General features: G+C 40.7%; 1 protein-coding gene across 1 annotated transcript in view; it reads left to right on the top strand.

Annotated features, from left to right (window-relative positions):
• The first annotated feature begins 657 nt into the window (after nt 1–657).
• Nucleotides 658–14,399, top strand: part of CCN4 (cellular communication network factor 4) — a 50,690-nt gene continuing 36,948 nt past the window's right edge. The window contains exon 1 of the mRNA XM_066317057.1: nt 658–710. Coding sequence (XP_066173154.1) covers nt 658–710 — 53 coding nt within the window. The remainder of the gene's footprint in view (nt 711–14,399) is intronic.

The raw sequence follows: 14,399 nt of genomic DNA on the forward strand, positions 1-14,399 counted from the left end.
TCATCTGCAAAGAAATCCTCCACAGATTTCAGTAGCCTCCTCTGCTCCCTGTGTCTCCTGCGCTGCCTTTACAACTACTGGGTAACAATGTGGTCAGCAACAGCCCCAGTGGTGATGCAGCATAACAGTTGAGCAACACAAATATTTAACATAACCTTGTCATAGCACAGGGAGAGTTATAGAGACATCTGTCAGATTTCCTGCACTATTCTAATCTTTCTGAGAAATGCAAAGCCTTTCTGTCTGCTGGCCTTAAAAGTTTCACAGCAAGGAAGGCTAGGGTTGAGAGATTTGCTTTTTTCTTTTATTGTGTGGAATTCCAGATGCGTTCACATGAGCTGCACTTTAGTAATAAAACCAGCATTTTTCTGTCCCAGGTGATTCTCAAGAAAATTCTGTGAGCCCGTTAACAATGCTGGAACATGAATGTGTAAAACATGAACATATATTCGTGTGGCCCGTCAGTAAAACCCCACTGACAAGAGTACAGAGACATAAAAGCAGGAGGCCAAAAGAGACAAGATCTCTGTGTAAACTCACCTGTGCCCACCACATCAGGCTCAGCAGCACAGCACTGCTCAACACCTGCAGGATGAAGCTCAGAGGTTTCCTGCAAGAGCTTCAGACCAGCTCTGTCTCTGCTCTGGAGCTCGAGACATGGCTCGAGCTGTGCTGCTGCTGCTGATTGTGGAGAACGATGCAAAAACATTGTGGGATTCTTTCCTTACCACAAAAAAAGGAGAAATTCATGGGAGCAGCATGTTAGAAAACCAAGCAAACAAACAGCAATGTATGAAAAGAAAGCTGCTTTCTTCCTTCAGTAAAAACAACCAAATTCCTGGGAAACTGCATATTAAAAAAGCAAACAAACAAGGGGAAATATGCAGATGAAAACTTTTTCATTGCTAGTTAAGTCTTTAGTTAAGAGCATCAGATTTATGATTGCATCTGCAGTCTTCACTGAGCTCTTCTTGAACATAGATATTTATTTTACTATTTATTTATTGTTATCTGTTCATTTTCGAAGGACAAATGCAGAGAAAAGTTGAAAGTGGTCACACAAACAGGTGGTGTCAGAGGTCAGCCAGTCGCCTAATTATCCCAATAATCAAACCAATAATACCCTGTGCACTGCTCTGATGCCTTCTGGTAGATGCTTTAACAAAATCACCAATAGATTGCTTGTACTGATTTATATTTTTAGTCATTATTTTTGGATGCTCCGTGTGTCTGTATGCCAGGAGTCTCCTCCTGAAGTTTCAAACTCTTTTTATCACTTGTTCAGCATTTCTCACAGCAGAAATGGAAACAGTGAGGTTTGCCCACAAACTCAAATATCACAACTAATAATGCACTAAAAGAAAGAAAAGCAAGAGTCATCAGGGATAGCAGCTGGGTTTTATTGATATAAACGGTGTCAAAACATCAGAAAAGAAAAAAACCCACACTAGTTTTAGTTAGAAGTACAATTGGCAAGTAGAAGCAAAAAGTGCAAGCAATTAAAAATGAAACAATATCACAAATGAAAAGGTTGGAAATATGTTTGGGGATTTCTCTCTAATTAGGTGGTTGATAAGAGAAGTTGAGCACTCTCCAGAGTTTAAAGGGACAAAGGCAAGAAGAAGGAGGGGGTTTAAGTATATCAGGAACAGCTCAAATGCCAGTAACCATGAAGGTAGCGTGCTTCCAGTGTTTGGGAGCAAGAAGGGTGATACACTGAGATCACATGAGGATGACAAACTAACTTCTGAGCCTCCAGTGGCTCAGAGAGCAAGCAAGAACAGCAGGGTTGGAAAACTTTGACTCAGGCATCTTAAAGTGAAGCTGATGTCGTGTCTGGTTCCCCGAGGTTTCCATTTAATCTCACAATACTGAGGAACAACTGGAAAAATGTTAATTCTCTGGCAATGTTTGTTGAAGACAAACAAGACAATGCAAAGATAGGCTTGAAGCCAATGAGCTTGTTTGTATTAAAAAGAGACATGCTCATAAATCAACAATAAGGCACAAGGCTGCAAATAATGACTTAAGGACATGTTTATGTGAAAATGACTCTTATTTAGTAAAGCTGATCTTTTGTACATGATAGCAAACTGAATAAGGAGACTAGATAGCTTGAACATGCTCTAGATATTTTAGGATTTTAGTACCACATAATTTTCTAAATAAACTACAATAAAATATGCCCTGTACAACACTGAAGTACAAATATTAATGGATTAAAGAACCACTTAAATGGGAGTTATCAATTTATTTACTTTTTCTGGTGAGTAGATTTTATCAAGCAATAGATCTCTTAGTGGATTTCACAGAGATTGGTCTAAACCCAAGTTTTTATCAGCAGCTTTGGGATTGAAACCAGATCTTTCCAATGGCATAAATCATCAGACTCCTAAATTTTTCCCATGCTCAGACAATAATAAGGAGATGATGAAATATTTTGTAAATTAGGGCAGAGCCATTCAAAGTAAATGCAAGTGAATAAAGGTGCCAGCTGAATCTTAGAGGTACAAGTCAAAGCAGACCTAAAAATGCTTTTGGATGCACAGATGAATTTCAGCCTTCAGAATGATGCTGGGAGAAATGACATCATTGATGTGATCATCAGACTTACTCAGGGGATGAAAGTGAGTAAGAGAAGGGATGTGATTTCTACTGATTTTGTAGAAGCAGTGTGTACTGGACTACTATGTCTTGGCCTGAAAACTCTGTTTTTAAAAGGATGCTGAAAAATTGTACAGTAAGCAGAGAAAAACCATAGAAAAAACTCAAAAAACAATAGGGCAGCAAGAAAATATCTCACAATGAAATAAGCAAGTTATTAAAAAATTTGGCTTCTGTAAGTTACTAGGTAACAACAATGAGATGCTTGGAGGCATGGAGAAAACACCAAGAGAAACTGTGCAGAATACAAAAACTATCAGTTAATGTGAGACAAGCTGAGGATCGAGGCAAGATCTACCAGTCTCTGCAAAGGCAGACTGATTAGATTGCTGAAACAAGTCAGCAAGAGGAATGGTGGTTGCTCAGTCTCCTGCTGTTTCCAGCCATGGCTGGAGGCTTTTCAATATAACCTTTTAGCATGATCTGACTGTAGGCAACTGTGATATTCTGTGACTTACAATTTACAGGATGGAAGAAAGGTGGTCTTAAATCCTATAAAAATGGCCCTGCTCTGAGCAGATAATGCATAAGGTATATCTACATATTGTTGTTCAGAGATTTCAGAGCCCCCTTCATTCACAAGAAGAATATGGTATTTCTTGGTGTCTAACAATGGATTATGAAGCAGAATATATGAGCTGCCCAAATTTTCTCTATTCTTTTTGACCTGTTTTTCTTCATTTATTGGTAGAAATCAAGCACATCAAACCTGGCTGCTAGCTCAGACTCTCATGTATATATCTGGCATTACATATCCATCAATGTGTCATTTCCACCACGTAGCAAATTTCCTTATGGAAAAAAACCAAACAAATCTAAACCCCCAAACCATTCAGTCCCATGGAAGGGTGACTTCTGCAGATTCCTACAAAGGTCAATGAGTAGTTCTGAGATCAAATAGTGCACATCTCTGTATGTGACCAAACCAACACAGGTTCCCTGTGGGGTCTAACTTTGAGCCACCTCGACTAGTGGAAGATGTCCCTGCCCACAGCAGAGGGGTTGGAACTTGTTGGTCTTTGAGGTGCTTTCCAATTTAACCATTCTATGATCCCATGACTGTGATTCCATGGACAAGTAATGTGGGGTTGAGGGGGTGGTTCACCTTCAGAAGCACACACCTGTGTGTGGGTGGAGAAACTAACCCATGAACTCCACTGGCCCAGCTGGCTGTGACTGCAGAACAGACAGCTCAGGTGTGCCTCCTACCATAGCAGATGCTATGAAAACACTTTTATTTGTCCTATAGGTCTTCCCTATTGCTGAGGGTTTGGTATGAGTACCATACAGGGCCAAACTGAATGCATTGCTCTGGCCTGTGTTGCTATTACTCTTATTTCATATGGTAAAAGAAAATAGATGTCTCTGCTATTTTAGGATACAGCCAAGCAAATTACTTCAACACATGAATAAACTGCGCACAAAGAACTTCATTTCATAGAAACTTTGACCAAACTGGGGGAAGATGGAGTTCCTGTCTACCACTGTAAATTTTTCTCAGATGAATAATTATTTTAAAAAATTGAATATTCTACCTTGATGCAGCTCTACCTGACACTTATTTCTTTTCCCTTTTTCCTCTCATCTGATCCTGGAACTAAGGAACAGCTCCCAGAATTCTAGCCAACTGTGCATGATAAGAGGATGATGTAATATAATTTCCTCTCTGTGGTCCATATGTGCTAAGACAGAGACTATGCAGATATGCTGTATTTATAAGATAATGACAATATTTCCTAAAGCACTGCAATTTTTTACTGCTTGTGCTGGGTTCCAAGTTATTACCACATCTTTCAAACTGTATTTCCTTAACCTCTTGATCAGTAGGGTCAATGCAAGGAAGTGCTGTGAGGAATTGCTAAGGATGAGCGTCATTTATACAAAAGGTCTTTTTTTTTTCTGTTTACAAGAAGAGAATGTGGCAGTACCATAATCTAGAGTTAACCTCAGATGAACATGTACAGAATGTCAGCGATATTCAGCTCTGGAAAGGCAGCTCTCAGAGGGGCATTGCTCTCTGCCAGTGTGCAGCTGGAGGAAGGCTTGGCCTGGATCCCAAATGCAGGGTCCTAATCCTCCATATAGTGACAAGTTTGAGCCCAGGTTTAAGTGCCAGGGGCTACTGGAAGAAGAGAGTTCTGCTGCTGTGTCCAGTGCTGGTTCCTGTCAGCTGCTCTACAGTAGGTATGAAAACTGCACAGCAAACAGAAAGAGTAGGCTGAGGATTTGGTGTGCAAATCCCTTCTGAGAGCTCAGCCATTCTGCATGGGCAGGCACAAAACTCTCTCCAGATACATGTTGTATAAACACCGTCAGTTCATAAAAAGGTGTAAGCAAACATTATCAGCTGTATCCTGCCTCTAACCTTGAGCCCACCTCAGTGGGAAAAGTTGGACTGTGTGATCTAAATTCCCTTTGAGCATTATGTCTGTGATTTTAAGAGTTGTGCCTTTCATACCACAGAAACTACTCTCTAAATGCTGGATTCTCCAGGGAGCTCCCAGTCCTTTATGCTGCTTTGGGGAAGCAGAGCAATTAACTACTTTAGCTTGCTTTATAGCTGCTTTGTGTCCCTGGGGCACTGCAAAGGGCTTTGATGCATTTTCTCCTGCAAAGCCCAGGGCATGCTAATGGTAGGTATAGAATGTAGACATTCTCACCTGGGACAAGGCAACAGAAACAATCATGCCCAAGAACCTTCCAGAGACCTTGAGCACACTGAGGGGCACTGAGCTTAGCATTAGCTGAGGAAGCAGGAATATACATTTTATGGAGTTTTCCAAATAATTTGCCAAAAGTCTCACATCCAGCTAAGAATTGGTACAGAAAATGCTGCTGGATGTGCAAGAACTAGCACGTGTGTGGTTTAAGGGATAAGCTGTGGAAAAAACTATATCATCAGGAGCTAGATTTGGGATTTATATACCCATTACAACTCCTTGTTCCATGCTGTAATAATATTTGATTATCCCTCCAGCCTGCAGCCCAAGATCATGAAAAGTTCATGCATAAGAAACATCTGTTTTATCATTCATGACAATAATTCAACCAGCAGATAATTTACTCCAGCACTTTCTACACCACACTCCTCCACAGAAATGCACAGTGGAAGCAGCCGTCCCTCAGCAAGTACTTGCAGCTCCCAGGGGAGATGACACAAGAAATGCCAAATTTGGTCTTGTTGGTGAGGATGTGTTGCCATTCTGAATTTTTCTAGAGCAAAAGAGTAAAATTTTAAGAAAACGAGGAAGAGGATTCATGCACAGGGATGTGAGTTTGAGGCCACTGAATATCCCATTGCTCTTCAAAATCCCCATGCCTCAGTTTCCAAGGAGAGTGTTAAAAAGAGACACCTATGATTGAATATAGATGGTTGACACCTTCTGCCATTTGATGGCACAACTCTTTGTCAGGCACCTGCTTCCCAATCCAGGGCAATACTGATATTTTTCTTTCCTCACAGAAGAGATGATCCTAAAATATTTCTTCTTAGCAACTTCATCCTGGTGGAAATGATTTTGTAGAGAATCCTGGTTTCCCCCAGCCTCCAGCCTGGAGGTGAATCACAGCCTACACTGGTATGAACTGGCAATTCCAGGCATCAGACAAATGCTTTATGAGGACATGTGAGAAGTGGAAACTAGGCCAGTTTACTAAAGATGCCTATAAAAGAATTGCTGGAACATGTAGGGACAAAATCATAAAGGCCAAAGCACAAAATGAAACACAACTAGCAAGGGGTGTGAAAGATAGCAAAGAGCTTCTTATCAATATTTCAGCAGAAGGAGGAAGATGAAGGAAGAAGCCAGTCCTTCACTTAGTGAGGAAAAAAGCTGATAATGCCTGGGGAGCTGAAGTGGTAAATGCCTTTCACCTTTCAGCCTTCACTAAAACTGCAATGAGCCTAAAACTAACATGGGAATACCAGTAAGTGAGGAGGAGCAATTCAACTGACAGCAGGCAAGAGGCAGGATAAGGGATTTCATTAAAAACATAGATTTTTTGTTTGTTTTGGTTCAAATTGCAAAACTGCCTAGCCACTCTCTTGAAGGATATGTGCGACCTAGGAGGGAGAGAAAAGGTCAGATATAGGTCTGATGTTCTGAAAGAAAGGGGAGAGCTAGGGAATTATCAACCAATCTGCATACTGTCAACACCTAGGAAAAAAACTGAAACAAGTGAAGCAGACCATTTTGGAACACCCTGAAAATCAAACCATGATTAAAAGAACAGCAGACTTGACAGATCTTGAAGGTATGAGAGACCGAGTATGTGCTGTAGAAGAGGATGAGGTTGCTCTGGTGTGAATTCACCCTGACCTGTATAAAGGATTGTGCCGCTATTTCACATGAAATTTGCTCAAGTGGGTTTGGAATCTAACCCAGATTCTGTCCTCTAGTGTGGATGGCTATCTGGTAGGACAGTTATCCTCAGTAGGAGTTATCTGTGCTGCCCTCTTGTCCTGGAGGAAAAGCTGGAGTGGGGCTTTGGAATGTAGCCTGGGGTCTTTCAAAATCCTTCTGTCTTGTACAGCAGTGCATAGGGGTGACATCAGCTGATGATGCAAGTCTAAGTTTGAAAATAAAAGATCCCATGGAGATCCTACGAAATAATTATTTCCTAAAGGCATCCAGGACAACAGCAGGCATGGAATTGCCTCGGGCTCCTCAGCTGTATCAACCACACTGACAGTTATTTTCTCCCAGGATGCATTAACAGGATTCGTATTTATCATATGAAATCCAGCACAGGGGAAGAACAGAGATGGGGAGAAGTAAAGCCCTGTAGGTTACTACAAGGCCTATCTGAGGATGGCTGCTGCTGATGAGATTCTGTTGCTTTTGACAACCATTTTATCCCAGCAGATTTAAGTGATGTTGCAGACATCCTCCCTCTTCCACTGCAGTGGTGACCAGACAGACTCTCTCAGATGTGAGCAACAGGGTTGTGGCCATGCAGGTGAGGCCTGTGTTGGCTTGGCAGTCATCAGTCTCAGAGGGAGCAACCACTACAGTGGGAATAGGTGCCTTCCTGCAGAAATACTCTAGGTCATGAAGAAGAAAGTGGGAAGCGAACTCCAGAAAAAATAAAGAGAGGTTCTCTGTCTAGTCCCTGCGCTAGCTCTGTTTGGGGCACCTCAAAGGAAAAGACAGAATGCTGCAGTAGATGTATGTATGTTGTCTTTAAACTCATTAAATTCTGCAATGAAGATCAAAGAAAAGATTTTTTTTCCACCATGCCCAAGAAGCAGTGGACCTGCTCTGCAGCAAGAGAGATTTCAGGTAGAGACTGGGCTTAACTCTCTGAGAAGAAAGGCTTGGAACAGGTCACTGCAGAGAAAGCAGAGGGAAGGAGCTGTGCTTACCACAGGCCAGATTAGACCAGCACCTGTCAGTAAGAGTTTATTAATGCAGGCTTTGCCTTGGGGCAGGGGAGACATGAGAGGAACCCTTTAATCTCTTCTAGCCCTCTGACTGTGTACTCAGATGTACTCCCTGGCCTCCCTCTCCCTCCCATTTTTCCTCTTCATCTCTGGAGTCGGCTCACCAGAGGCTCAGGACCTTGGCCCTGCCTCAGCCCATATCCTTCCCTGCCCCAAACAATCTGGAGTCCTGAGGCAGGAGAGAGGTTGTGCTGGCTCCCACCTGAGGAAGTTCCCTGCCAGGAGCTGTACTCCATCACTGGTACCCTGGTGAAAGCCAGGCCTCTCCATCATCTGTGTGGACACTTTCCCTGGGCAAGTTTCAAGACCCCTGACACAGCACATGGTGAATAAATGACACCAAAATGTTTTTAACACATGAAACCTCTCCTAACTTGGCCACCTAACTTGTAATCTCAGCAATGGCTTTAAGCCTCAAATTGGTCAGATTAGTTTTCTTTCTGAGTTGCCTTTCGAAGGTGGCAGAAGATGAAGGCAACAGTTCCCACTGTGCAAAGAAAAGGGTGATTTTCCAGGGGAAAAACAAACCAACAAACAAAAAACCAAACAGACAAACACCAGACACCATGCTGGCCACAATTTTTACTCAATATGAGAACTACTGGTTTTTCCCTCTGTATATTTTTCTGATGCTTAAACCCAGAAATAACTAATGCAGCCTAAGAAGCACAGTGTTTTGGATCCCCTAAGAGGTCTCATATAGTGTCCCAAAATACATCTTCCTTGCCCAAATTTCTTTTTGGGAGCTTGTCCTGGCTGAACATGTACAGCCCAGCCATTCCTCAGGGACGCAAAAACTTCACGTGAGATTAAAGGAAGATGGACCAAAGCCATATTACAGGGAAAGAAGTACTACCAGAACCCAGGAAACCCTTTTTCACTTGATAAAGAAGAAAAACGTTTGCTGGATCAAGGTAGACATCAACTGCACCAACCTTTTCCCTGAGCATGTGGGGTCAGAGCTATGATCCAACCTGATCTTCTCCTTTTCCCTCAGGTTGAATACAAGTCTATATCATGTTCTGCTCCAAAAGGGTGACAGGAGAAGAAGAAGGAAAAATAAGTCCAGAGGGAACCAGTGATCACTGTGTGTGGTGCCCTCAGACCAGGAGAGGGTGGATAGTTCCATCACACTACACAGGGATGGAAAAAAGTGGAACTGATCACAAAGATCAGAGCTTAGGGCAAGGATTCTGCTCTGACACTCCAGGTGTGACACATCACCTCCTGTGCCCTGGTTCCTTTCTTTGCATTGGGATTGTTTTTGGCAAGAGCATCCAAATGAAATTAGGAAAGAAAGTCACAATGCTCCCGATTTTGTCAAACTGACATTGAATGAATGCTAGCAGACATTGTGGCAAACACCTTCCAGGGTATGGAAAAGTAGTTTATTATCTTTGTTGTCATATTTTTTAATGCTTCAAACACAATTATCAATGATAATAAAAATGTGTATGTTCTGAATGTGCTCATTTTAGATCTCCTTCTGCTGAAAACAGGTCTAAAATATCTCATATCATCAGACCTTCAGTTTATTCATCTTGAGACAGTACCACTCTACATCTACAGGAAAGTTACTGTATCTTTGCACATTGAAAGCATCCAGGCAGAAATTTGAAATGGACTTAATATTTTACTTCCTAAGGCAGAAGTGTGAAAATGGATACCTTTGTTTTCAACTCTTTTGCTTTTATAACCAAGATCAAATCAAGAACAAATATCGGCATGAGGTGGGAGAAGAGGAAGTGTAAAGTTCTGCTTGCAAGAAATAAAAAATAAAAATATGAGATATTGAGAGCATGTGTGCCTAAAGTAGCAGTAGTTTTGCGAGCATTACATCAATAAAAGCCACTTTCCCCACAGATTTGTGTCTGGTGGCTGACTGCAAACTCCAGCTGAAGCTGTTTTCCTGCAGTCTGACAGGTCTCAGCTGTGTGACTCCTCTGGCTCTATTAGTGTGTGAATAAACACCTCACTTTCCCCAAAAGTGATCTCCAGTGGCCTCTCTTATCTTCCTCGGTGCCTCCTTTCACAAAGTGCAGGAATGCCATCATCAGTGAGACACCCATCTTTCAGAAAAAATTTGGCTTGATTTTGCCCAAAAGGCTCAAAGATTATTGCAAAGACACAAAGACACAGACATGAATACGTACAAAAGTGATTGCATAAGCTCCATTTCCCCAGGAAACACAGACTGAAAGCAGCTCTGTTGAAGGGGAAACGTTTACTAACCAAATACCACAGGAAACTTTGAATAAAATGTTACCAGAGTTAAAACACAGAATTTGGATACTTGGGCCATGGAGGAAAAATATTTGGTCCTCAAATATTTCATGTTTCAAACTGATTTGATCTCTTAGGAATTTATTCACGATTTTTTCTAAACATCTCACAAGGTTTCATTATTATTTTCTTTAATAAGAAAATAGTATGATTTGCCTGCATTTATTAAAAATATTTTAAAAACAACACTTGGGCTAGAAGTGCGGACCTACTTTCCAACAAAAATCAAGGCCATCACAGGCAGGAGATCATTCTATTTTATAGACTTTATTTACTTCTTCTATGTTTAAGGCAATTTCATGGGCTTATTTGGTTGTTTTTTTTCCTAATCAAATACAAGTTTAATCTAACCCAATTTGGAAATTCACAGACATATCTATAGTGCTGGGAGCCTCATTGTGTGACTGAAAAGTTCAGATCTGGGTCTAGAATAGAATCTTCCCTGAACAGAATTTCCAGGAGAACAGAGGAGATTTCCCTCCTCATGTAGCCAACTCCAACCCAGAGACTGTAGAATATTGTAGCACTAGTAGAAATTTAAAAATGGCCAGATTAATGTATAATGTTGCAGTTTTGTGGTCACTGATCTAGAGAATAGAATTGTCAGCATGTGGACATTATCTGCAGTGAGTGACACCATTTTTTGGAGCATGTCATGAAATTACTTGTCCATTACATGATATGAAGCTGCCCAACCTACCAAGGGAGCAAGATGTGCCATTTCAGGAACGTGTGCAATATTTGATAGGATTCTTCATCCTTTCATAGTTTGTTAGCCAGTATATTGTCCTCTCATTTAATGGGCATCAAGAAAAACAACGGCAGGAGGCAAGCCCAAAGATTAATTCCTCCCCTGCATTTGCTCAAATAGTTGAACTAATATTCATGAATAATGCATTGCACCCATGAATGCCACAAATCAATGTAACTCCAAGCACTTCATAAAACCAGATGAGGCACAGACTTAATATGTATTATTAAGGCAGCTTCTTTTAATGGTTAGTAAATATTATGTAAATATTTATTTCCAGAAGACTTTTTTTTCTACAGCAATGAATTATTAAGAGTTTGTTCCTATTTCTGACAGTTTCCTCATCCTTTATGGCCAGTTCATTTTGGTTATTAATTATTTTTAGTGTTTGGTATCTTACTTGTGTGGTGATTTTGTGTTTAATCTTTTAAAAAATATTATTATTAATTTTTATCCGAAGTTTCATTTGAAAGCTTTAATTAAGCAATTGGTGGGAGTTTGAGTGCAGATATTAGAACAGACAATTACTCAGGAAAAACACTGATACCCTAGGGTACTGTTGTTGTTCTAACAAATGTCTGGTAGTGGTTCAAAACCATCAGAGTATGTGCTTTGCCCACATAAATGTCCATCAGGAAATTATGAGAATTTAAGAATGGATGAACACAGTAGTGAGGGCATTGCTATCGAGGGAAATGGAGAAAATATAATGTTGCTGTCATCAGTAACTGAAAATCTAATGTAACCCAGATTTGAATATTGATAAAAAAAACCATAATATTTTATATGGAAAAGTATTTTAATGGCTTTTTTCTTAGCTACTGTCGTTGGTGCCTGTACATTTTTTGCTCACAGTGGAACAGCTCAGATACTGTCAGCCAGATTAGTACTGCTGAAATCAAAGAAGTCACACAGATTGACACCAGCTGAAGACCTGTCCTAATAAATCTGTCTTTATTTATGGGGAATGAAACCACAGTCATGTCTCCTCAAAAGCAACAAACAGTCCTGCTCAAATGGTGGGAATAAATTGTTTTGGCTGCATGAATGAATTCAATATTGAATGTTCCATTTTTCAGACTTGGCTGCTGCCTCACCTAAATCAGTGGAGCTGATTTACACCAGCTCTTTGGAGAAATGACCAGTTGGTCCTGGAGTGCTGACAGTCAGGCTGGGTTACCTGGACCAGCTGATTTTCTGTTTAGCAGCTGGGTGTATGATCAGCCTCACAAATATTCTGGCATAAGGAGTTCAAGCCACACAGCGTGATGCATGCTTTCTCAGTAATGGAAACCTGGGCTGAGTAACATTCCAAGGTAAATCCCTTCATCTGGAATTTTCTAAAGGACTGAGGAAGGAATTCAGTGCTGGATTTATCACCTTAGCTCCTGGTAGGTACCTTCTGCATCACTGTATCAGGGGGACAGGAGGCTGAACAGGAGCAAAGGAATATTTGGTCTCTATCCACAATGTGATTCCTGCCCATCTTCTTCTTTGGAAAAACTCCAAACAGCAAAAGAGGGAGTCTTAATGTAATACTGCAGCTTCTTTCACTCAGGTCTCATCTGGAAAGGCCAACAACTCTGAAAATGAGATATTCACCTGTGCTGAAGTGGGGCTGGCTGAGTTCAGATGCTTGATGTTATAGAGATTCAGCTAAAACAAAAGTTTTCATACTCTTTGTAATGGTTTGATACAAGCATCAAAAAGTTATCCCAAGGCACTCCTGTTTGTAAAGCTTCTCTGATATTTCAAAGGCCCAGGGTGAGGTAACTCTCCTTCCTATCACCTAAGTAGTGTCAAAAACAATAACAATAATTGATGGTGCAGTTTGATTTCTCCACCTCCCTTTCCATTCCAGCATGTTCTTCCTGAACCCCAGCCTTTCTGCTGATTGAAAGGGATGTCACCTTCATCACAGACAAAAGCAGAAGAAAAAGCACTCTGATAGGAAACTCAGACAGCTAGTGGTTTGGCTCATTTAAAAGTCAGATTCGTGACTCTACCTTTACCTTTTATGAGTCAGGAAAATCCTAGGTGTTCTTTTTTTTTTCCCTTGGACTTGTAGGTAGACTCTGATCTCACTTATTTACAAAGGGAATCAGCTACAGGCAAGGAGCTATTCCTGCCATGCATTTGCAAGAGAAAGCACCCATCTTCTCTGAGCTCTCTTTCTGTTCTTAGTAGTCCCCGTATTCTTTGGCTTGCTACAGCTTTCAATAAAAGTGTCAGACAAATCAAACAGCATAAAATAAATCAATCTATTTCCCAGTTTATTTGTTCTGAGAAGACTGTAAAATAAAGTCAAATTGAAAAGCCTGTTTATGTGGCTGAGAGGCATAAGGGATGTATTGAGGAAGAAGTGATATTAAAGCATTAGCCTGACAGAATCAGAGCTAGCTTGTACTGGGACATGCTGCCTGTTTCCTCTTCACTCTGGATGGCTGTAGAGTGATGGATAGTGGCTTTGGCAGACATAATATCCATGGAAATGGAAAGGTAAAGACATAAAAGTCATAAAACTATTACATTCAAGTTCCCAAAAAACAATTTAATACTGAGAATTAAAAACAACGTGGCTTCCTTGTTTTATTAAAGAGAAGAGTCAGCAGTGATTTATGGAACATTTGCATATTTATATGTTGGAAGAAGGTGCTGAATTTTCATCAGCCAAGCAGACATTGGCAGAAAGATGAAACCAGCAAACTCAGACTGAAACATGGCACAAATGTTTAATAGTGAATGTAACTGAACTCATCAAAACATGAAGTGGATTTTCCATCATTTGAAGATCTTAAATTGAAGTCTTTGACTTAGAGAGAGAAGTGTCTTTAGAGCCTGTATTTACTGGTATCGGCGATTGATGGAGAGACAGAAAGACTGATTCATGATCAGAATTCGATTTTACTGAGGTTTTCCAAGTCTTATATACCATCACAGTGAGGTTAATAATTTCTACTACAATAATTAGGTTAGAAGATCATACAAGCAACTCATGCATTATACAACATCTTTATCATAGGGGGTTGATTGAATCTTTTCCCTTAAGCAGGTTTTAATCCCATCTTCTCATAAACTCAAAGTTCTGTTTGTCCTTGCCACAGCATCCTAGTCACCAGAGTAGTTATGCTAATTAAGTCTGTCTTACTCTCAGACTTGTGTATTCCCACATACTGGGGTCAGCACAGGACTCCCCAGGGTGAAGGCAGAGTGATACAGGATTGCAGTGATCTCTTTTAGCATGGTCATCCTTAGAGG

The sequence above is a fragment of the Sylvia atricapilla genome, chromosome 1 (assembly GCF_009819655.1).
Source record: "Sylvia atricapilla isolate bSylAtr1 chromosome 1, bSylAtr1.pri, whole genome shotgun sequence".
NCBI classification, from domain to species: Eukaryota; Metazoa; Chordata; class Aves; order Passeriformes; family Sylviidae; genus Sylvia; species Sylvia atricapilla.